At 56.9% G+C, this 21,801-nt stretch overlaps 5 protein-coding genes across 5 annotated transcripts; 2 read left to right on the top strand and 3 right to left on the bottom strand.

The window, feature by feature from the left end:
* Positions 1-312: 312 nt before the first annotated feature.
* On the top strand, positions 313-1,938 carry CGCS363_v012966 (Casein kinase I-like protein 1; the record flags this gene model as incomplete). Its single annotated transcript, XM_036644815.1, has 5 exons — positions 313-441; positions 540-609; positions 665-813; positions 872-1,880; positions 1,934-1,938. The coding sequence occupies 5 exons, from the start codon at positions 313-315 to the stop codon at positions 1,936-1,938; spliced, it is 1,362 nt and encodes a 453-aa protein (XP_036489695.1).
* Positions 1,939-4,307: 2,369 nt separating this feature from the next.
* fsa6-0 (Fusarisetin A cluster transcription factor fsa6) lies at positions 4,308-6,697 on the bottom strand (the record flags this gene model as incomplete). The annotated part of the gene is made up of 3 exons (XM_036644814.1): positions 4,308-4,373; positions 4,431-4,791; positions 4,845-6,697. 3 exons carry the CDS (start codon positions 6,695-6,697, stop codon positions 4,308-4,310), a joined length of 2,280 nt encoding a protein of 759 aa, XP_036489698.1.
* A 708-nt stretch (positions 6,698-7,405) lies between these two features.
* parE (2-deoxy-scyllo-inosamine dehydrogenase) lies at positions 7,406-8,545 on the top strand (the record flags this gene model as incomplete). The annotated part of the gene is made up of 1 exon (XM_036644813.1): positions 7,406-8,545. One exon carries the CDS (start codon positions 7,406-7,408, stop codon positions 8,543-8,545), a length of 1,140 nt encoding a protein of 379 aa, XP_036489697.1.
* A 638-nt stretch (positions 8,546-9,183) lies between these two features.
* maa-1 (putative maltose O-acetyltransferase) lies at positions 9,184-11,451 on the bottom strand (the record flags this gene model as incomplete). The annotated part of the gene is made up of 3 exons (XM_036644812.1): positions 9,184-9,249; positions 9,309-10,681; positions 10,734-11,451. The coding sequence occupies 3 exons, from the start codon at positions 11,449-11,451 to the stop codon at positions 9,184-9,186; spliced, it is 2,157 nt and encodes a 718-aa protein (XP_036489700.1).
* Positions 11,452-13,666: 2,215 nt separating this feature from the next.
* On the bottom strand, positions 13,667-15,118 carry CGCS363_v012962 (uncharacterized protein; the record flags this gene model as incomplete). Its single annotated transcript, XM_036644811.1, has 3 exons — positions 13,667-13,813; positions 13,978-14,010; positions 14,990-15,118. 3 exons carry the CDS (start codon positions 15,116-15,118, stop codon positions 13,667-13,669), a joined length of 309 nt encoding a protein of 102 aa, XP_036489699.1.
* Between the last annotated feature and the right edge of the window lie 6,683 nt (positions 15,119-21,801).

The following is a 21,801-nucleotide window of genomic DNA, read 5'->3' as shown; positions in this document are numbered from 1 at the left end:
CATTCATCCTTCCTCTCAAAACCTCTCTCCCAGCAACCACAACCACACACCACCACCCCCTTCCGATTCCGTCGAACTGATTTCGCCCCCCGAAGAATCGGCCCAAATGGGCTTACGAACACCCTCATAGATAGCTGACCGCGTCTCAAAGCATCCTTCAGATATCGCCTTTGGTTTTAATTTTTTTTTCCTACCTCTCCTCCCTTTCCTCGTAATCGAGCGATACCACACCGACTACGGCACGATTGAACCGACTCTCCTCGACGCCACACCCTCGACTCTGTCCGTAACAGGACCAAGCCTCCGACCGCGATGGCTTCCTCGTCGAGCAACGTTGTCGGCGTACACTACCGCGTCGGCAAGAAGATCGGAGAGGGTTCCTTTGGTGTCATTTTCGAGGGCACCAACCTCCTGAACAATCAGCAGGTCGCCATCAAATTCGTACGTCGCTGAGGCATCTCCATCATCCGCCGCGTCGCCAATCGCTTCGCCGTGGCCTCATAACCGAGAAACAAATGACTGACGCCAATTAATTGTAGGAGCCGCGTAAGAGCGATGCTCCCCAACTGCGAGATGAGTATCGCACGTACAAGATTCTTGTTGGATGCCGTGAGTCCCCTCTCTCGCACGTGCCCGGCGACGCACCGCTGACATTCCCCCCCAGCCGGCATTCCCAATGTCTACTACTTCGGACAGGAGGGTCTGCACAACATCCTAGTTATCGACTTGCTCGGTCCCTCTCTCGAGGACCTTTTCGACCACTGCGGCAGAAGGTTCACGATCAAGACCGTCGTTATGGTCGCCAAGCAGATGGTACGTAGACACGTAAGACGGCACTGGACGACAATAGGACGCTCACCATAGAACCCAGCTTTCGAGGGTGCAAACCATCCACGAGAAGAACCTCATCTACCGCGACATCAAGCCCGATAACTTCCTGATCGGCAGACCAGGCACCAAGGCTGCCAACGTCATTCACGTTGTAGATTTCGGTATGGCGAAGCAGTACCGTGACCCCAAGACGAAGCAGCACATTCCCTACCGCGAGCGAAAGTCCCTTTCCGGTACCGCCAGATACATGAGTATCAACACCCATCTGGGCCGCGAGCAATCCCGACGCGACGATCTCGAGGCCCTCGGTCACGTTTTCATGTACTTCCTCCGCGGCGGCCTTCCCTGGCAGGGTCTGAAGGCTGCTACCAACAAGCAGAAGTACGAGAAGATTGGCGAGAAGAAGCAGACGACCCCCATCAAGGACCTCTGCGAAGGCTTCCCCGAGGAGTTCAACAAGTACCTGACGTACGTCCGCAACCTCGGCTTCGAGGATACCCCCGACTACGACTACCTCCGCGAGCTCTTCACACAGGCCCTGAAGAACACCGGCGAGGTCGAGGATGGCGAGTACGACTGGATGAAGATTTCCAAGGACTCAGGCAAGGGATGGGATGCCATGAAGGGCCACAACCCCGGATATCTGCACAACCCAAATGCTCGACCCGGCCCGTCCCAGATGGAGCTGCACAGCGGCCATCGGGGCGGTGCTGCGACCCCCCACAACCAAGCACAGAACCTTACTGTCGGCCGTTTAAACGCCGCGCAACCCCCGCCTCCTTCTCCGATCAAGCAGATGGCGAAATCGAGAGGTCAGCCAAACGCCCCCGGCGCATTGAATGCGAACCGGGGCAGCGGAGCCGGGGGTCTCCGGGACATGGCCACTCCCACCGGCTCAACTCAGGCCCAGTTTCAGAACAGCAACCGCAACCTTCCTCAGAACGTCCCTCAGCAAACACCGATGAACCAACAGCAGGCCCAGCCTAACGGCCGGCCAGCTGAGCCTCAGCCAACAGGCTTCCAAAAGTTCATGAAGGTGCTCTGCTGCGGTATGTGAATCCCGATATCCATCTTCTCCACCTAGTCACTAACAACAATGCAGGTTAGATACATAGACTCTGTTCTTGGTTGTGTTGCATGCAAGGCAGCAAAGACAACTGTCCGTCTACTACTATATAGCTGCCCACTGGACAAACAAACGCCAGATGTCGGACGGATGTACGAATGATCTCAGGCGGCCACACCTGAGGCGGTTGACAACTTTGGCACCCCTGCCACTCCCCTTTGTCCACCATTCTTCATCTCCTTCCGACGACTCCTTTCCTCCTCGAGCTACACTTTTTTTCCGCATGACGACAACGGAGTAGCACAGAGCATCACTGGCTATTCCGGGATAATGACGAACACAAGCCTTTCTTTCTGGTTTTCTCTTCACCCGCGCAATGACGTCCTCTTTTTTTCCGGATCCGTTTCGGGGCATCATAAAATCACTGGCATGGAACTCTCGACTTGGGGATTGGGACCTTCTTTCGAAGAACTTTCTGTTTCTAAGGAGAGGAACAAAAACATACAACTTGATAATGTACAGCGCAGCACGGCGCAAGGCGGTTGCAGGGGTTTAGCATTGGGTCAGGGTTCTGCGGCACGTTTTCGTTGAGTTGATAATAGGGCTGGCCGTGCAGGGGCAGCTTGAGGCGAACGCGTTGTTGGGGAGGTCTATGACGACAGGGGTTGCAAGGTTTGGGGAGGGACGTTGCGAGAGAAGTTGTGTGGAGGCCGATAGACAGCGGAGAGGGATACAATGGATATGAAACTTTACACCACTTGAACATACAGATTGATTCCTTTCTTTGAGATGTGAATATGACCAGAGGCTTGTCAACCTTTGTTTGAACCGTTGCATGGGGCCGCTCTAGCATCCTCCTCGCTAGGTCCCATGTTGAAGTTATTATAAGTCTTGGAGGTTTTCTTTTCCTCTAGAGGTTCCGATGGGCCTACGGACGTTTTCTTACAGACACAAAGAGTCTCGCAAAGATGAATCAAAGAGAGTGCCGCCTTTTACGTTCGTCTCTTGTTTACAAGCAGTCTTTGGACGAAGGGGGCAGAATTGGAGAGGGGGGGCTGAGCATGCTTCTACAGCATCATGAGAGCCCCCCAGCTCAGCCAGCATTGTGGCAGTATCTCTCCCGTCCTAAATATGTGTGTGTTGCCGGCCGTCTTCACACTTGCTGCTTTTATTGAGTCGACGCGGACGTTTTACCGCACACTAGCGACACGACGTCAAGCAACGGCGAAAGGTGTTAGTTCAGGGGTCATCTTGACCTATGTCCAACGTCTTCCTCCTTTCCGAGGAACTAGCTGCAAGTTCTGATGCACGTCAGCCTTGCATTCAAAGCAGTCCGTACTCCATCCAGCCTCCCGGTCTCTGCCCCGCTTCAGCTACGGGTGAGCCGGCAGAACTCGTCCATGGGCGCGTTTTCTCTTCCAAGTCTCCAGACCTGGCACGCAGCAAGGGGGCACCGTTTCTCTCATCTGAAAGACTGTAATGACGTCCATTCCCAAAGCTTCCGAACCGGGGTGAGGAGGAAAGGGGAACGGGGGGGCCTTCCGGGGTGAAGAGGGCGGGCCGACAGCACCAAGCGAGATGAATCTTCATTTTGTATCGCCGGGGCGAGCGTGTCTTTTGCTGTGAAGGTTACTCGTTTGGGAAAATGCGGTCTGGAGAGTATGTATAGGTGCTTGGTTGGCCTCTGCAGAGCGAGAAGGGGTGAATTTGTTTAGACAGCTGTTGTCGATGCCACCCGGTCTTGGAAGGAGGTTAACGAAGTTAGATGGCAATAGTCACATGGAAGGGGAGATAAATTGGAGCTTGAAGATTTCAAGGTCAGCCGGGTGTGATGAGATCGTTTTCGGGGTGGTTTTCAGGGGGAATGGAGACAACAATATCGTGGAGTTGAAATCTGCGTTTGACAGGCGCTCTGTTATATGCGTCACTCTTGGGGGCGGTGCTGTCTTTCATTTGACCTATTACATCTCGAATGGATCGATTGCCCTGTATTGTATTGGCCGAATTCCGGGCTGTCTGGAGGGTTTTCATCTCGTTGGTGTCAGGTAGTGCGATTGATCCTTGACGCTGACGATGGAGATGACTAGACAACGGGGGCTCGTCGCACTGGCTATAGCCGCCACGGCCCCTCATGGAGTTGTGAGTTCCTCCGGCTTTATGAATGCACTCGCAACATTAAAGCTGGAGGCCTTCTTTCACTGTATGCGTCAGGGGGTAGTCTGGTGCCGCTTTTGGCAGATGTCACTCATACATCGCCGAGTTCACGACAATGGAGTTCATGGCGAGCCAGGGTAGCGGGGAACAGTCTCCTGCCCCCCAAAGCTCCAAGATTGTCTACATTATTATTCGCGTTTTGTTTGACCAGACTTTGAAGCTATATACCATCGCCATCCTCATTCCAAATGTTTTATCATATTGACATATCCATCGATAGCTGCCCGTTAGGATCTTTGGACAGGTACTGGTCCAGAAAGTTCTGCAAGAGCCAGTTAGCCAACGACACCATAAACACAACGAAGCATATCAGACTCACCCAGTCTAGATTAGCAGGGTCATTCAGCGCGTTATCCAGGGCCATGAAGTCGACGCCGCCGCCCTGGAACATGTCGACACCCTGTAGCTGGTCGAACCCGTTGCCCACATCGCCAAACCCAAGATTCATCTGAGGCATGCCTCCGAAGGGAGTTGGCTCGCTGCCGAGAGTCACGCTCGACGCCGCCGTTGTCGAACACGCTGCAACCTTTGTGCCTGTATTCTCTCTGCAGCTCAGCCGACGCAACATAGCCCTCAACACTGCAGAAGCATGTCTCGCATCCCTAGAACAGTTCGACCGTCCCTCCCAGATCCTGGCTGCCGTTCGGAGAGCGTTCATCTTCCTCTCGTAGTCCTCATCGCTGTTGAATGTCAGTCAGCACTCAACCCGCCCGACCAAACAAGAGAAACGCACCTAGTATCCGTAAACTCCGGGATATTTTCCAAAACCCGGTTGAGATCCAAGCAAATCACCATAGCGGCGATCATGAAGTCGTGTAGCGTCAAGCTACTCAGCATATACCGGTCCTCGAACAGCCTGCCGCCAGGGCTCGCCTCGCGGTCAAACTCCTCATGCAACTCCAAGATCCGCAGCGCAGCCCGCCGACACGTCTGCCGCGACCTGTCGTAGCACACCTCGCTCTTGTCCCGGCTCAGGTACGCGCGGTGCAGCACGCACAGCGCCTTCCGGAACATCAGCTCCAGCATCAGCCGCTGCATGATGGTGTAGTTCTGCTCCGAGAACCCCGCGGACGCGATCGGCCGCACGGCGAAGCACGCCGGCAGCTCCGCGCGCCACGCATGCAGGGCCTCGTCCAGCGCTACCGTGTCCGCGTAGGCGGGCTCCACGGGCGAGAGCGTGTGCCGGATGACCCGCCGCAGGATCCGGCACAGCTTCGACTTGCAGTGGTAGTAGAGCGACGGGGTCGGGTCGAGCGCGGGGCGCGGGGGCGGCATCGACACGGTGGTCTCGTCAAAGTCCTCGTCCGGGTGGTTCCCCGGCCCGCGGGCGTCGCTGTCGCCCTCGTGGATGATGGCGGGCATGCCTAGCTGGAAGGAGAGCAGCAGGTCGAACGCCTCGCAGTAGAACCACGTACGGCGGCGCATCTCGGCCTCGAAGGGCGTGATCTTGTACGAGAGGTGCTTCGGCTCGAGGTGGTAACCCCGCCGCTGGGCAAGCCTGGTGGCGACGCCGAACATGTTCCACATCACCGGGTCGACGTCCTTGCTCGCGATGTTCCTGGTGTAGGCGACCATCAGCGTCGCCTCGACGGAGTACGTCTTGGCGGCGAGGTAGTTGCCCTTGATGAGGCACTGCACCGCGCGGCCGGCGTACGCCGAGGGCTCCTTCAGCGGGCTGCTGAGACCGAGAGACGCGGGGTTGCCTTTGCCCTTAACGATGACGGCCGAGGCGGCGAGGATGGAGAAGAGGATGCTGATCCAGAGGAAGCTCGTCCCCTCGGGGTTGTCCCAGAAGGCTTCGGACTCGCGTTGAAAACGGCCGGTGTGGATGAACGGGACGGCTGTGAAGCGGGCCTGGAAGTAGATGCCCAGCAGCCTGTTGGTGTCCTGCTGCGAGGGGAGGCTTGCGAGGATCTCCTGGATCGAGACGGAAGGCGAGACGGCCCCGAAGAGGAAATCCGGGCCTATGGAGCATGCGGCTGCTTCAGGAGGTTCTGGAAGTGTGGTGTTGTCCGGTTCCAGCGCTGTCTGTATCTCTCGGATGTGATGAAGGAGAGCGGACCAGTGTGTTGCACCGTAATAAGCGACCTCCGCGTCCGCCGGGGCCGAAGATGGTGATGATTCGTCGTGGCTGGGTTCCGAGTCTGTCGGGGTCGGACCGGCCTGGGCTACGATGCCCGGAGCGGCGCAGCGGTCTTTGGACGGCCCGGATCCCCCCATCCGCACAAGGTCCTGGACCATGTCTTCCAACTTCTGGAGACGAAGCTGGACCTCCTGGCGGGGCTGCTTTTGCTGCCCCGGGGAGCCATTTTGATTCACATCCTGGGTCGCGTGGGAGATGGCATTCACCTTGCTGCTGTTTGAAGCCCCGGCATTGTTGCTAGGTGGACTGGGCCCGAACTTGCACGCGTCTCCGTCCCCGCGCTTGGTGCATGCCGCGCAGGGAAGCGTGCGGGAGCATTTCAGCTTTCGCGCGCGGCAGGCAAGGCAGGAGACTGGCTGGCGGTTGCGCTTGGTCACTTTGCGGTGCTGGTCCGATAGCGACTGGGCGCGGAAGACGGAGGTGAACTGGGCAATGTCGGACATGATGGGACGTGTGTCACTCGGCCGGCACGGTCCGGTGGGGGCGGCGAAGACGGAGGACCGGGTCGGGATGAAGAGTTTCCAATTCGGGACGTCGATGTCTCCGTGATCTTGACGATTGAAAGATGTGTGAAATGGATGGATCAGGCAAACGTCTGTTTTCCTCGGAGAATTGACATTGAGCAAAAGAGGCTTGAACTAAACTCCGGCGGTTTGTCATCAGAAGGAATGATGGTCGGCATCATCATGGTCTGGCCTGGTGTTAGTCGGGGATACGCCGGAGTTAGAACTTTCCACTTTAGGAAAGGGCTTCTCCGAAGTCCCATCAACCTGGTCTCGTTGCCTAACAACCGACGATCTTTCACTTTTGCTTCACTTTTGCTGACATCCGAATAACCTATGGAGTAAGCACTGCCACTGGATGCTTGTCTCGCCTGAAATTGTGGATAAGAGCTTACCGGTGATAATGATAGATGTTGTAAGTATGGGTGAAAGCCACGATGGTGGCAAGCTGGCGATATGTGGAGTTGAACATCCTTCTGTGGCTCTGCTATCGTCATTCAGCTTGGAGTATCGCTGATCAAGTGGTCGTTGTTGTGGCTATAAGTGAGGACTTCCAGCTTAATGACTCTCCCGTTCATTAGAGATCAATAACCCAACATCAGGATTAAAACCACTTCAACACTCAAACCCCCTCATCAAACACAAAAGATGTCATCCACAACTCAGACAAAAGCCCTCATCCTCTCCTCCGTCAGCTCCCCCCTTTCCCTCACTCACACAACCGTCCCCGTCCCCTCCCCCCTCCCAGGCCAAACCATAGTCTCCGTCCTCGCCTCCGCCATCAGCCCAACCGCCTCATCCTACCTCACCGGCGCCCTCACAGCCCTCTCGTTCCCGACCCCCTTCGTCCCCGGCCACGCCGCCATCGCCCGCGTCCTCCACCCGTCCCCGGACTCCGTCTCCCTCCAGCCTGGCCAGCTCGTCCTCGTGGACTCCTACGTCGCCGCCCGCGACGACCCGGACGTCCACATCCTCCTCGGGCTCCACGACGGCGCAACCCCGCAGCACAAGAAGCTCTTCCGCGACGTCTGGCCCCACGGCCTGTGGAAGGACACCGCGAGCGTGCCCGTCGAGAACTGCCACCCCCTCGACGAGGACCGCCTCTCCGCGCTGGGATACTCCTACGCGGAGCTGCTCTACCTGAACAGGCTCGCGGTGGCCTACGGCGGCGTCCGCGCGGTCGGGCTCAAGGCCGGACAGACGCTCGTCGTCGCGCCGGCGACGGGGCAGTACTCCGGCGCGGCGGTCGAGCTCGCGTCCGCCATCGGCGCAAATGTCATCGCCGTCGGACGCAACCCGGAAACCCTCCGGAAGCTGTCTCACCTCCCGCGCGTCAAGACACTCACCCTCCCCTCAGACTCGGCCTCCTTCGAAGAGACCCTGACTTCCTCCCTCCGAGCCCTGGCCCCGAGGAAAGGAGCAGACGCGTACATCGACCTCTCGCCGCCCACGCTCGCGGACCCGGGCAGGCAGATCAGAGCGTGCATCGCGGCCCTCCGCGACGGCGGCAGGGCGACGCTCATGGGCGGCGTGGCGGGCGACGTCGGCATCTCCCACCCGAGCATCATGTTCAGGAATATTACTGTCAAGGGGCAGTACATGTACACCCGGGAGCAGGTCGGCGAGGTGATCCGGCTCGTCGAGAGCGGCGTCGTGAAGCTCGGGGACGCGGTCGGCCACGAGAAGCCTGTCGCGTTCGGGCTCGGTGATTGGGACACGGCGCTGAAGGAGGCGTCGGATAGGGGAAGTTGGGGCCAGGCTGTCGTGTTTGTGCCGGAGCAAGAGTAGAGTAATGTGGCGCGGTATATCCAAACAGACCTGTACGTGTACACGTATGCGTGTGTATATATATGTAACGATCTTCCATTATTTCACAGTCCAGGAAAGTGTGCTCATAGATATCATGCCCTCATTCAACTTCATTTTCACATCCACTACATCCCCCTGTCCGTCTCGTCGGAGGACCATTCCCGTACACGCTGACGAGACTCACAGACTTTACACGACACCTCGAGGGAGACAGTCAACAACTCGATTTCTCATTCTTCCACGCACCGGGGGATTGAAACCAGTCCATCCGCTTTCTTGCTCCGTCAACTAGCTGCCAGAGCTAAACAACCCTCCATCTTGTATAACTTTTCCCATATCCCCCTCGTCTCTTAAGAGCACCACAGAAGGAAAAGAAGACCATAGTATTAAAAACGCCAGGTTCTTTTTTAGAATTCTCCCCTTCACCCCTGCTCCGTGCGCTTGGCTCGCAAAAGAAAGATGAAAGAAAAGACAACAGCAAATGGTAGAGAAACATTAGAGAAATACACACGCTTTTGTACAGGGGCAATAAAACTGTATTGTGAGCTGGGTATCATAGCAGCAAGGAACATGAGACGCAAGGCTAAGCAGTCAACTGTAAGCTTTTCTCTTCTTCTTCAAGAGCCGATGCCGCGGAGGACTCTGGCCGGGTTGCCGCCGACGATGGTGAAGGGCGGCACGTTCTGTTTTGAGAAAAACGAGTCAGATGTGGATCTCACAATCAGAGTTTAAATTGACGTACCTTGGTAACGACGGAACCGGCACCGACAGTGCTGCCCTTTCCAATGGTGATGCCGGGCAGAATGGTGACGCCTCCACCGATCCAGCAGTCCTGGTCAATGGTGACGGGCCTACCAATCTGCGGACCCTTGCTGCCCTGCCGTCTCTTCGGATCGGTGTGCAGTGTCGCGGCGTAGATGCTGACGTTGGGCCCGATGTGGCAGTTGTCTCCGATGTTCACCTCTGCGGCGTCGAGAATCGTGCAGCTGCGGCCGACGATAACGTTCTGCCCGATGACGATGTTGTACCCGTAGTCGCACACGAATGGCGCCTCGACCACGACGTTCTCGCCGACCCGGCCAATGTTGGTCACGGGGGACGACCCGGGGGAGGGCGAGAGGAGCTCACGCGGCTGCAAGATCTCGCGGAACAGGCGGGCCCTCTCGTTGGGGGAGACACCGTTGTTAGGGTTGGTGGAGTTGTTGAAGCGCCAGCAGGCGGCGCTGCAGCGCTCACGCTCGAGGACGAGCTCCTTGTCGAAGGGGTAGTAGAATTTGCCGCTCAGCATCTCCTCCTTCTGCGACCGGATGCGGTTGTTCGCGGGGAACTGCGCGTGGGAGAGCGCCAGCTGCGCCGCCACCTGGACGTTCGTCGTGGCTGGCGGTTGCGGGTTCGGGCTGTTCGATCTCGTCGGGTGCAGGATGTTGATCTGGGGCAACGTCGGGGCCGGGTACGGGGTGTCGGGGTCGTTGGCCGTCCTGCTGAGGTCGAGCAGGGGTGGCACGCGGTCGAACCGTTTCTCGGAGATGGGCGGGTGCGGCTCTCGCTGCTGCTGCGGGCTCGAGGTCACGTTGAACGGGTAAGGGTGACCGGAGGGCGACAGCTGCTTCTGGTCGGGGCTGATGGCGCTATTGACGCTTGGTATTGTCGAGGGTGTCAGCGTGGACCCGGAGAGCGGGTTAGACACCATGGAAGCCGACAGCGTCGATCCGGTCTGCCGATCAACGTCTTGATCTGCGATGGGCCGGCCTTGAGGAGTGTCTATCCTCAGCGGTTGTCCTCGATGATAAGAGAGAGGCTCACGCCTCTGCCCGACGGCAGGCTGAGTGCCGTAAGGGGCTTGCTGTGGGTGCTGAGGCTGGGGCTGGTGCGGAGGCTGTGATTGATGCTGAGGCTGGGGTGGGGGTTGAGATTGAGGTTGTGCTTGCGGCTGAGGCTGAGGTTGAGATTGCGGTGGTTGAGACTGGGGCATACCGTAAGCACCAGGCGGGACGTAGCTCGGGTCCTTTGACTCCAGAGGAATGGCCGTGGCCTTGTTGTCCGACTTCTGCCAGACCGCGTTGCGCTGTGGAGGATATCCTGCGCAAACGAAGCCGCCGCGGATGCAGTTGCTACCTGTGAGAGGGTCAGTATCGTCAACTGTGCCAGCGGCGAGAGAGACACTTACACTCGGGCTTCTGCTCGTCGCATTTCTTTTTCCTCCGCCGGCAGGTCATGCACCCAGTCTTGGTACGATTGCTAAAGTTACGCTTCCTCTTCTTCTCGGACTGGAGAATGGCGTCGCGAGAGCCGCCGGTCGGAGTGTAAGGGCTGTAAGGCATGCTCTTGTCATCGCCATCCGGGCTGGTGTTGTCGTAACCCTGGCTGTCCATCTGATTTGCCCGCTGGAGCTCCCCAATCTGGTCTTCTGACTGGGCAGACATCGTTGAGTGGTCGTAGTAACTGCGGTCCTCTCTGTCTCCTTCCCGGGAATACCACGAGTCGCCTTCACGCTGGTCCTCGCGTTCCCGAGGGCGGTGATCGGGCGGCGGTGACCGATACGGACTGCGTGTTTCTGAGGGGTGAGCTGGCGCATCTGGCGATCTCTCGTGAGTCATGGGCGCATTTCTCTGCTGCGGCGGCGAGTCTGACCGCTTCCTCTTGAGAGAGCCGTCAACATCAGGGTAATTCGTCGAGTGGTATGGCGACTTGTCCTGGCCTCTCGGGCCAGCCCAGCTTTCCCTCGTCGCCTCTGCGGCGGTGGGCGCTTTAGGTTCATGATGGGTGGGCGAGCCGTTGGAGCGATGGTCCTCTGGCGATGCTCTGGCGGCGGCGTCGGCAGGCTGGTTCGTCGGTTCTGATGTCTTTGGTGGTGAGCCCCCATTGAGGGCGGTGAAAGCTGACATGGTTCAGCGCCGCGCCTCACCAAGTCGGGGCGCGGGAGGATGAGAGCGGCGACGGTTGGGTTGAAGCCGTGGTGAGCGATGGTTTGGGAGTGAGGTTGAAATTGGGGTCGATGAGACCGAGTGGGCGCGGTAAGCGACAGCAGATCAACAATGGATGACGGCAGGTCGCGTAGTGCGCGAAGAATCCAACAGGGAGCTTCGGCAGAAGGGGAAATGTACCGCGAGATGAGATTGGAGATGAGGTCTGGAAGGGTGCGCAGCAGGGCGGCACGCGTCAATCAATGCCAGAATCAGCGATTCGGGCCGAGAAAAGACTTTGGGAATGACCTCTTTGAGAGGAGACACAGAGCCGCAGGAGGACTCGATGAACCTGGCCAGCGTTGCAGTTGCGGTAGCGGTAGCGGTAGCGCAGATGTGCTGGGGTTCCGAGGCGAGGGAACGACTTTTTGAGACAGGGTGGTGGTGGTGGTGGTGGCGCCTCGATGTCTTCCGGGCTCAGAGAGTTAGTTAACTCTTTTTTTTTTTTTTTTTTGTCCGTTCTTCCTCACCCTGGCTTTGTCGGGTGGGATGTTGGCGAGCGTCGAGCTGCTGCTGTATGTATGTATGCTGTATGCAAGTTGGCGGTTCGGATCAGAAGGGGGAACGGGAACTGGAACTGGAACTGGAGCTGGAACCCAGATCTCAGCTTGATGGTTCAGCCAGATCGTTTCTTTGTCGTCGTGGGGGGTGGGTAAGAAGTTTTTTTTTTCTTCCCCCTTCTCCTTGCTCCCCTCTCTATGTCTGACCCCTAGACCCCTCGCCAGATCTGAGGAAAAAAGTAGCTGCCAGCTATCAAAACCAGACGATGACCCTCACTTTGCCGATGCCGTTGGTGGATGCCGCAGTCGCTGCTACGGTGCGCGGCGCGCGGAGGACGCGGGAGCTTGAGCTTTGGACCTTTTTTTTTTTTTTTTCTCTCTTCCCGCTCTTTCTGCTGCTGCTGCTCTCTCAATCGCTTCCCTCGTGTTTTAGTGAACGGGGGGGCGTGTGCGGAATAATTGCTGGGCTGTGCGCGCGTGCGTCAGTAGGTACGTGCGACAAGAGCGAGAGCGGTGTCTTGTCCGCCCGGGGGTGGACAAGGGCAGAAAATGAGAGAGAGGCCGCTGAGACCTGAGGCTGTGCAGCCCTTGGTGTATGAATGTGTGTGAGAGAAATTGGATGGGAACAGGCGACCCAGTGTCTCCGGCCTCGACGGAAGCTCGAGGCCGTCAAGAGAGTTTGCGCCCTTCCCTCCTCTAGACGCCGGTGGTGGGTGCGAGAAGAATATTAGGCCAAAAAAAAAAAAGCAATCTCTCCAACAAGTAACAAGCAGAGGAGAAACTCGAGAGAGCGTTTGGAGACGAATGATGAATAATGGTACTCACGCTGTCCCTCTCATGAAATGATTATCCCTGCTGAGATGTCCTCGAATGACGACTGAGTCGATTCAATGTGGCAGGTGGATTCAGAAACAGTCGAGCTGCTTCTTCTCCTTCTTTTCAATGTAGCGCGTGCGTGAGGTGGTTGTTCTTGGCCCCCAAAGGTCGGGTGTGTGTGTGTTTGCGTCCAGAACGAACGGGGGTTCGGGGTCGGGCAGATGCTCCGCTGTTTGCTTGCGATCTACCGCGAAGGGGGTTAATGGATGGAGTGGGTGTGGGTGTGGGTGTGTGGGTGAGAGGAGAGCAGAGTGCTGCGCTGCGCTGCGTTGCGTTGCGTTACGTTGAAGCACCGGGCAGAAACAATAACAATACTTCTGCTGGTGTGTGTTGACGTCGGAAACGCTCGCTGAGCTTGAGGTGGGTTTGTAATTATTAGTGTGTGCCTGTGTCTGTCTTCTCCGTTTCGCTGATGGTGGTGGTTGTGGTGGTGGTCGTCGCGAGGGGCGGGATCTTGGAATTAAAGAACCAGAAGAAAGAAAAGTAGAAGGAAGGCCCTGTCTCTTTCTTTTGCTTTCCCGCTTGTCCCTCAAGTAATACTTCTTGTCTCTTGTCGTTTACTTGCCGGCCTGGCCCTCCGAGCAATGCACCCTTCTTTCTTCTCCCGTCTTAGGGGTTTGTCCTTAGTCGAGGGATGATGGCTGCTGATCGTCGGCGCTTGAGCCGTTTTTTGGCGCGCGATTATGCTGCGTCTGTAAGGTGAGGCCGTGACGGAATGGCTTCTCCCAGTGGCGAGACGGTCGGCTGTAACGCAACCCAAATTACTCCTTCCTGCGAAGCGCAATGCTGTCGTCGACAACACTTGTGGATGTAGACCTTGGACTGGGAATACTATTCCAGTCCTTCCAGCCGTGCAGTCTGTGAAGAGAATGTTGTTGCGTTTGTGGTGTGCTGCAGCAGTATGAGGCCTGCCTGATGAGTTAGGCTAGGAGGTTGCTGAAAGAGAGTTTGCGTGGTTTCGGATGTTGACGGGTGGGATGAGCGAAAGGGTGAGATGACAAGAAACTGTGAGTGTGACGGGGGGGAGGATGAGGAGAGGGGAGGAATATGTTGTTATCATGTGGTAGCGAACCTCTGGTGTTAGAAAAAGCAGTCGGGGTCGAGTCTGGGTATCTAAGTAGACCTAGGTACCGGGTGCAGATGCTCGACAGGCCCAGACGCACGCTTAGAAGCGTTTAAAGGTTCGCCTATTCAGCTCAGCTTCGAGGCGGAACGGGGTGAGTGGTGCGCGACCGAAACTAAATTGCAAGGGAAGAGAAACGCCTCCTGGGGTAACAGGGACGAGACCGGAGAGTCTCGGCGGGTGCTCCAGTACTTTTTGTATCTATACAGAGAATCTCTGCAAATCGTAGCGATACCCGTCTGTCGAGTCCTCTTCTGAACGAACGGGATCCCCATCCTCGCTCATCCTCCTCCTCTTTCTCCTCCTGGATTTGGCCTCGAACCAAGCGGCCCCTCTCCCGCCAGAATGCCACTTCATGCGTGCCCGGGGAACCACTGCCATATCCCCTCCCCTCTGCGTGTTGGTAGGTGGTCGTGTGAAAGAAAAAAGGAAGCCCTCCCCTCCTAAGACTCGTTGTCCAACCCCCTCTCGTTCTTCATCGCTAAGCCCGGGAAACAGTCGAACAATATTGGGGCGGCATGGCGCTTCTCACGGGTACTCGACCGCCACAAGGTACTTGCGCGATACTGGCGGGCAGCGCTGCCGACAACTAGGTAGCGCGACGCTACCAACCACTATGCGTGCGTTTGTCGTCGCCTCCAGGTGCTGGATCCCCTGGCAAGGCATGAACAGGGGGGATGGCATGCAGAAAGGAGGGGGCGTGTCGACAGGCCATTGGCGAGGAATGGAGGGGGTGTGAGCCCCGAGCTCTTCTCTGCAACCCACGTCCTTTCTGTCTGTCTGCCTTTCTCTTGTCTTCCTGCGAGTGTTCGCTCCATCTCTGTGTATACTTGCAATTAGTCTGTAATCGACCTGCAAACCTCGACTGTGACCGACCGGCCTGGCCTGGCCTCACCTTGCCCTGCTCTTTCGTACATTATCGTCACCCTCACACTCTCCATCGCCTTCGAGGCTTCATTACCCGCCCGTGGGAACACAGATCGAGGCCGTCCCGTTCGCAGCCGTGGCAGCCCAGCCAGTTCAGGTGGCAAGGAACCCGAGCGTTGCTCATGCCAAACGTCTCGACTCCTCCACCCCCGTCTGTCACCATTCTGTCGCTTAGATGGTCTCTTTTTCCCCCTCCAGTCGGCCCTATGGCACACGTCCATCGGACATGACACACGCGCCTAAGCCCGCGCCCGGCTGATGGACGACGACATCCAGCCCACTTGGGCTGGCACATCCTCATCTCACGGACCTCACCGGTATGTCTTTTCCCCCTCCCCGCGATGTGCGTGCGGAACGGTCACAGTGAAAGTCAACCGTCATGGTGGAGGTCCTGGTCGAGGCAGAATTGCGGTGTTCTGTACTCAAGTAAGCCTGCTGCAACGCACGCACGCTCACGCATATTGTCATAATATCTGTGTTAACAGCTGCCACGTGAAAGGTAAGGGGACCTGCTTCATTAATCTCGATGGGGGGTCTGCCACCCTCCCTCAGCAACAACCTTGAAGACGCTCTAGCCGCACGCACGCACGGCACGGCTTTTTTGGCCCCCGCTCTTCCGCGGCCTCGTCTATTTGCAATTCCTTGCCACATTGGAACTTGGGGGCAGCAAACAAGCGATTTCCCGCGACAATCAAGCGATTCTCCGCCTATCGCTAAGTCGGGACTCTCACACTTGGGTGCAGTAGGTACTTGCACCCCCTCCCCCCAGACCGGACCCTGACCTCACCTTCGCCAGACTGCATCTCGCTGTCCGTCATGTCACTTGTCGCTCAGTTGGCCGTTCCTGGCAAACCTGTCAGCACGTCGTCTGTGTTGCTCTCCTCAACTGGCATTTGAGGCAGTCTGGTGCGACCTGGCAAAGAGAGTCGTCTGTGTACGAATAAAACCCCCAGTCAACCTCACGGTTCACCAGGAAGGCCCCTCGCGCATCCGGAGACGCTGGCCGCCTCTGACGTTGCACTGGTTTCCACTCGTCTGCCTCGCGAAGCTTGACCACCAGTGCAACCCTTTAGACCGCTGGTTGGCCAGGGTCCCAGGCTCTGATGAAGGTAACATAGCTATGTGAATTCTCGCGCGTTGTGCGTGTGTGCTGGGTGCTGTTTACTGTGCATTGTGTGCCGCACCGCCAAAAAATTGGCGGCAAGGGTCTTCCACGTTTCCCAAGTCTGGCAGGAAACGGCTTTGATACGCAGCCAGGCGCGCAAAAGAAACACCGAGACTTGTGTGATCCAGCCCACATGACTCCAGACCGAGCATCCTGGCGTCCTCCAGACTCGAGAGTCGAGACGACCAACATCGGTGCCGTAGCGACCCCGGTCGAACCTTTGGTCCCTTCATCCGCTCGTGCCTTCAGAAATAGCATCTACCCACGCGGGAGCCCCTGTCTGACAAGGTCTCTGTCCTGAGAATATTGCTTGCCATTGGCATCGACCCGCGATGCAACAGCAACGCAGTGGCAGTGGGCGTTTCGGAGGCGACCATTTTGACATTCGCGACATGTCGTTCTGCTGGAGTGTTCGGCCGGACTCATAGATGTGGCTGACCAGCGTTGCATTCAGGGTTCAGTCCCCCCTACCAAGTTGTTGACTGGATGAGAGGAACAAATTCACATTCGCACGCACTCAGCACTGCCGACGGATGTGGTTGATTGATGCTGGCTCGGCTCGCGCCAATGAGAATGCCGGGAAAGGGTGCAGATGGTCCCCAGTTGCTCGTCTCCCCTTCCAATACCATTTCTCTCGTTCTGGCACGCGTCTAGTAGTTGGCGAGACCGCTTGTGGCCCAGTTTCGTCTCCCACTTCAACTTGCCTAGCATGAAAACACCCCCCCCCACAAAGTACAACACCGTCGCTGGGCGTTGTCGTCAACAGACGGGCTTAGCTTGCAAATCTCGTATTAACGCCCCGTTGGCAACTTGTTTCGTTTCTCAGCCGCCATTCGCACTAGCATGCGCGGCAGTGCATACTCATTTGAGCAGGTTTTGATCACCGTCGGCGTGAGATTAGAGAGGGTATGGTCTCAATTTCGGGCTCGCGTTGAGCCATGTCTCGGCTCTGAACTCCGTTCTTCAGCAGATCGAGCCCATCTCTATTAGTCACGTTGAGTCCTGACGCAACTCCAAAGCAACGTCACAACTTTTCGCCTAACCATTATTGCAGTGATACGTCAAAGTGGTGGTGTACAGTGGACAATGGTGGTGGAAGCTCCGCTGACCGCATCTGCCCAATCGACTACGGCTGTTGATTCCTCCGCTCGCGGCTGCGCATGCGCCAGTCTCATTCCGGTGTGCGCTGCGACTGCGAGATGCAAATCGAGTGCAGAGAAAAGCTCCCGGTCGATGCGAAGTGTGGTCCGTGTTGACGAAACTGTGATCCAGAGACACTAAATGACATGTAGTACTGCGGTATCTGGTCAACTGAAGGCAGCTTGAGGTGCTGCACGCAGTGTCTGTAAGCATCCCTTCCCTTCGGCGATAGGTCCGCAATCTGGTGCTTCCGTTCCTCTGATGGGTCAAGGGGTGAAACAGAAACGTTAATCTTCCGATGTCGATGGACTGGGATGCAGGCCATGGTGGATTATTTTTAGCTCCATCGCTCTTGGTTGCTGGGTGGAGATGGCAACTGTTGGACACTTTCAGCGCAAGTTTGATAGACTTTATTTACCCCAGCTTTGCCCGGGACCGATCCGCTCGTCTCGTGTCGTCTCGTCTCTTCATCGCGTCGCGCATTCACGGATAAGGTGCTGTAGACGGTAAGGCAATTGCACCGTCGGCTCCGACGGCGGCGGTCAAAGTGTTTCTGTTACCTCTTGCACCCCATCTCCCTCCCGTCTTTGTCTGGCGTAGCGCTTGTCGCAGCAGGGCGTGTGTTTGAGGTGAGAGGTGCGGAGAAGAAGGAAAGAAAAAGCGCCAAAAGGGCTCGACACACACACACCGGAGCCAGCTGGATCGAAGCATGGATCATCGGCCGAAGCCAGTTACCCGACTCGACCGCCTCGCCCAATCTGTTCACACACCCGCTCTGGCGCACGAAAACTACCGCTCCAGTTCCAGTGTCGCCCTCCGCTCGGGTGTCTTTACCGCCGTGCCCCACCACGCCCATCCACCGTGATGCTAGCTAGACGACAGGATCGTCCCCATTGGCCCGTCAGAATGAGAGCTGCAGCCAACGGGAAGCCTTAGATGGGTTGAGGGAAAGTGGTTGAGGACAGGGTAATACCATTCGACACATGTGCTGTGACGAGACGGATGAGCCTTTCTTGGATGGAAACTGTCCCAACCTCTCCGGCAGTCCAATCTTAGCAACCAGGACCGGGCCAGATGGATAGTTTCGTCTTGCGGCATCCGGACCTACGCCGTACCATATCGCTGTGCAGTGGTTGAAGAGCCAAATTGACGTGACGGCACAATGCTTCAGCTGCCGCGTTGACCTTCCGTCAAGAGTTTTCTTTCTCCTCTAGGGGACGAACGATGCAGTCCAAATGGCAGTCAGCCTAGGGTGCCGTGGGCGACGTGATGCGGTCCGCATAGGCGCAGTCTGCCGCAAACACGCTGATGCGGTTACCGCGATTTTGCTGCAGAAGTGCTGACATACAGTCACACTCAGACGCACACACGCGCACACCTCCTTCACCGTCTATTGCGCATGAAGTGCGCGTGGTATGCTTTACCCAGCCGGACTTGCAGCCAAGAAGAGTTGCTGAGTTTGACGTTCAAGGCAAGGCAGAATGCGTATCCGTATTAGAGGCCGTCAGGTCGCCTAGCTCAACCATTTCCGGTAGACGCCGCATCGGCCGCCGTAATGGATGACTGAGGAGTGACTATTCTCTTCAGGACTCAAGAAAAGTTTGGCGCGAACGGCTCCTAGATGACTCCGTTGCATGTCATGTCGCACTCGGTCTGGCATCGTGTCGGTTACCTCCGATCGATTGGTCGGAGAGTTCAAGGCTTGGCTCCGGTGGAGCTCCCGGGCTGTCGCCATGCATGGCTGCTTCGGTAATGAGACGACCAGAAATTGAGGGAAAGTCGTCTCATGATGCTGGCAGATACGTAGCAGGGCCGTCGAGCAAGCAAGACGGGCGGGGGTCTGGCGAAGAGATGGCTCAGGCATGGGTTAGATGAATTAAATGAGTGTGGCCGCAGTCGCCTCTCCGGGCCGCGTCTCTCGTTCGTCTGTGTCGCATCAAAAGATCAGACCAATGCGGAATGACACCCGCGTAGTGGAGTACCGGGTCGTGGCAACAGCAGCAAACAGACAACAACCTTGAACTTTGCGCCTCTGGGTGGCGTCTGGGCATCATCCCGCGAGACCCAGAGCAATATGACACGGCGATGGCTCGTGGCTTCTCGGGGTTGACGGTAAGGGTTGGAGAGTTGCTAGCAAATGCAGCATGCCTTTCATCTGCAGCGTTGCATGGCGTTTGGGTGGTGGGTGAGCGAGGTGGGCGGGGAAATGGAAGCAGATCAATTTGATCAAATGGAGTGAAGCGCCGCTCGGAGGACCGAGGTTGCAAGGATGGTTGACGATTGCGAGGATGGTAGGTATCCGTAAGGCCAAGATGGAAGAACGAAGAAAAGGGTGGGACAAGCGTCAATTCGAGAAGGAGAGGAGTCGAGAAAGAAAATCCTTGTCTTGTCCCGTTTTCTGTGGTATCGTGTCGTCACCAGACGGGGGACGGAAGTGACTGTATGAATTGTGGACGGTGCCTCCCACCTCCTCGCTGCAGGCCCAGGGCAAGCAGGCAGGAAGACGGTTCCAGGACGGCACAAGGCGCAGAGCCTCTGAGGAGATGAAAATGTGGAGGAGAAGGTTGGGCCAATCTCCTTTGGCAGGTAACTTTCGATGAGGTCGGGCGGCCAGGGATGTGTGATGAGGATGTGAGAGCGAGAGTTGCATGGTCCTGGAGACAAGGCAAAGCAAGGCAAGGTTGTGTGTGTGACCGGGTCCGGGCTGGCGTCGGCGTTGTTGTCTGTCACCTCAGCGATCGGAGGCCCGCGTATGGACTGAAATTCGAGCCCTTCTCGGGGAGGGCGAGAGCGAGGGCTGGAGAAAACAAGGCCGCTGGATCGGATGCCGTTGGTTCTTGAATAGGTAGCCACTATCCGCGAGGGCAGTCTTGTCCCATCCGATCTTATGCACGATTCTATTCCTGGCGTTCGATGACTGATGCCACCGAGGACCAAGTGCTGGGCAGCAGGAGGTTGGCGGCCCATTCCGGACGTTTTGCATGCAAGCGACACCGAGCCTGATGCAGCGTCAGTGTTGGTAGCCCAGGTACTCTTTGGATCCAAGGTTGCCGATGCTGCTCAACGCAGGTCAGTTGGTTGGTCGAACCATGGCATGTGCATGGCGAAAGATGACCTGTTGGAAGCAGGTGGGCCGGCATGCTCTAAGGTAGTCGGTGACTTTGCTCAAAGAAGCAATTGCGATGCGAAGAAGGGCACAGCAGCACCTGAGGCAGCCAGCACCAACACACGTTGAGGTTGATAATCATGATTCCGAAGAGCCAACGCCAACGTCAAAAGCTGTGTGCCTCGGTACCGTGGCTGGCTGGCATGGCTACCAGGCGTCTCTCTCATATCGGCGTCTTTCCCGCTGTCCCTCCACATCAGGTCGCCGACGGGAGCAGGGGGGGAAATGATGGGGCGGGGAGCCCATGGAGTCCACCGTCCACGTCGTCCTCGGGCATGCGACAAGCGACACTGGTGGAGGTTTGCTGCGAGATGCCTGTCCTGCCTGCTTCCATACCTTACCTTTCTTGAGAGAGGGTCGAGTCGCGGTAAAGGGTATGTTAGGTACGTACCTGCCTTCCCAGCGAGCAAAAAGACCGTGCAGCACACCGAGGGCACTCTTCCAACATTCAGGCAGGTAGGTGTGCCTGGGTCAGATCGAGGATGGTTGCACAAAAAAAACACCTTGCAAGTTGTTGGTGTTGGTTCTGTTTCTTTGGCGTTTGGCGACTATTCTACGCCGCGGAGCCGCTTTTGACGTTCCAGGTTGGTACCAACCTAGCCTGTAGCCCGTAGGTAAACTGGGGGCTAGCGAGCCCGTCTACCTAGACGCGTGTTTGCCGACGGAACGCCCAGGTCGCCCCCGCCCGCCGCTCCTGAAGACAAGTCCTCAGGTACCTTCACATCCGTTATTGCCTGTCATGTCAGTCCAGCTGGTGCCAGGGCCACTGGCCCGCGTGGTGCACCAGGAACGCCCATCGCGGTACGTACCTGCTCCCTGACGACGGGAAGGATGCACTTTGGTTTTCGTCCATCAGTGTCTTCTTGTCTGTGATTGCACCTGCTTTCATGGAAGATTGCAATGCATCTTGATTACTATTCCTGCCACAAGCCTCAACATCTGCGTCTCTCTTGCTTGCACCTTCGCAGACACCTCATGGAAGTAGTATTTTCACGTGACTGTTCACGTATGCTGACCTGAGATAAGCTGGTTGGCCCATGCTTCATTGGGACGGAATTGTTGGCAGGGACAGGGCATGCTTCCCGTCGTCTTCATTTTGACCGCAACTTTCCACCACCGTTCACCACTTACATTACTTACCTGCCACGACCTTACCCACTTGCCACGCAACGACTTGAAATCTGGCAGCCAAAGCGAGAACGAAGCTCCCGTCTTTTGCAAATGAAGGAAACAATTGTTTCTAATATTGGATCATCAAATTCTCCGAGAATGCACGGCACCGCATCTCCATCACACGATACCTGGCAGTCCACCCTCCTTCAGCCAATGGCGTGTCTCGCTTCCGTCTAAGCGCCCATTAAGCGCTCACTCAACG

This window comes from Colletotrichum siamense (genome assembly GCF_013390195.1).
Source record: "Colletotrichum siamense strain Cg363 chromosome Unknown KSG_Cg363_contig09, whole genome shotgun sequence".
Taxonomy (NCBI): Eukaryota; Fungi; Ascomycota; class Sordariomycetes; order Glomerellales; family Glomerellaceae; genus Colletotrichum; species Colletotrichum siamense.
Note: the sequence above shows the minus strand (reverse complement) of the source record. Positions and strands in the feature narration are given on the sequence as shown.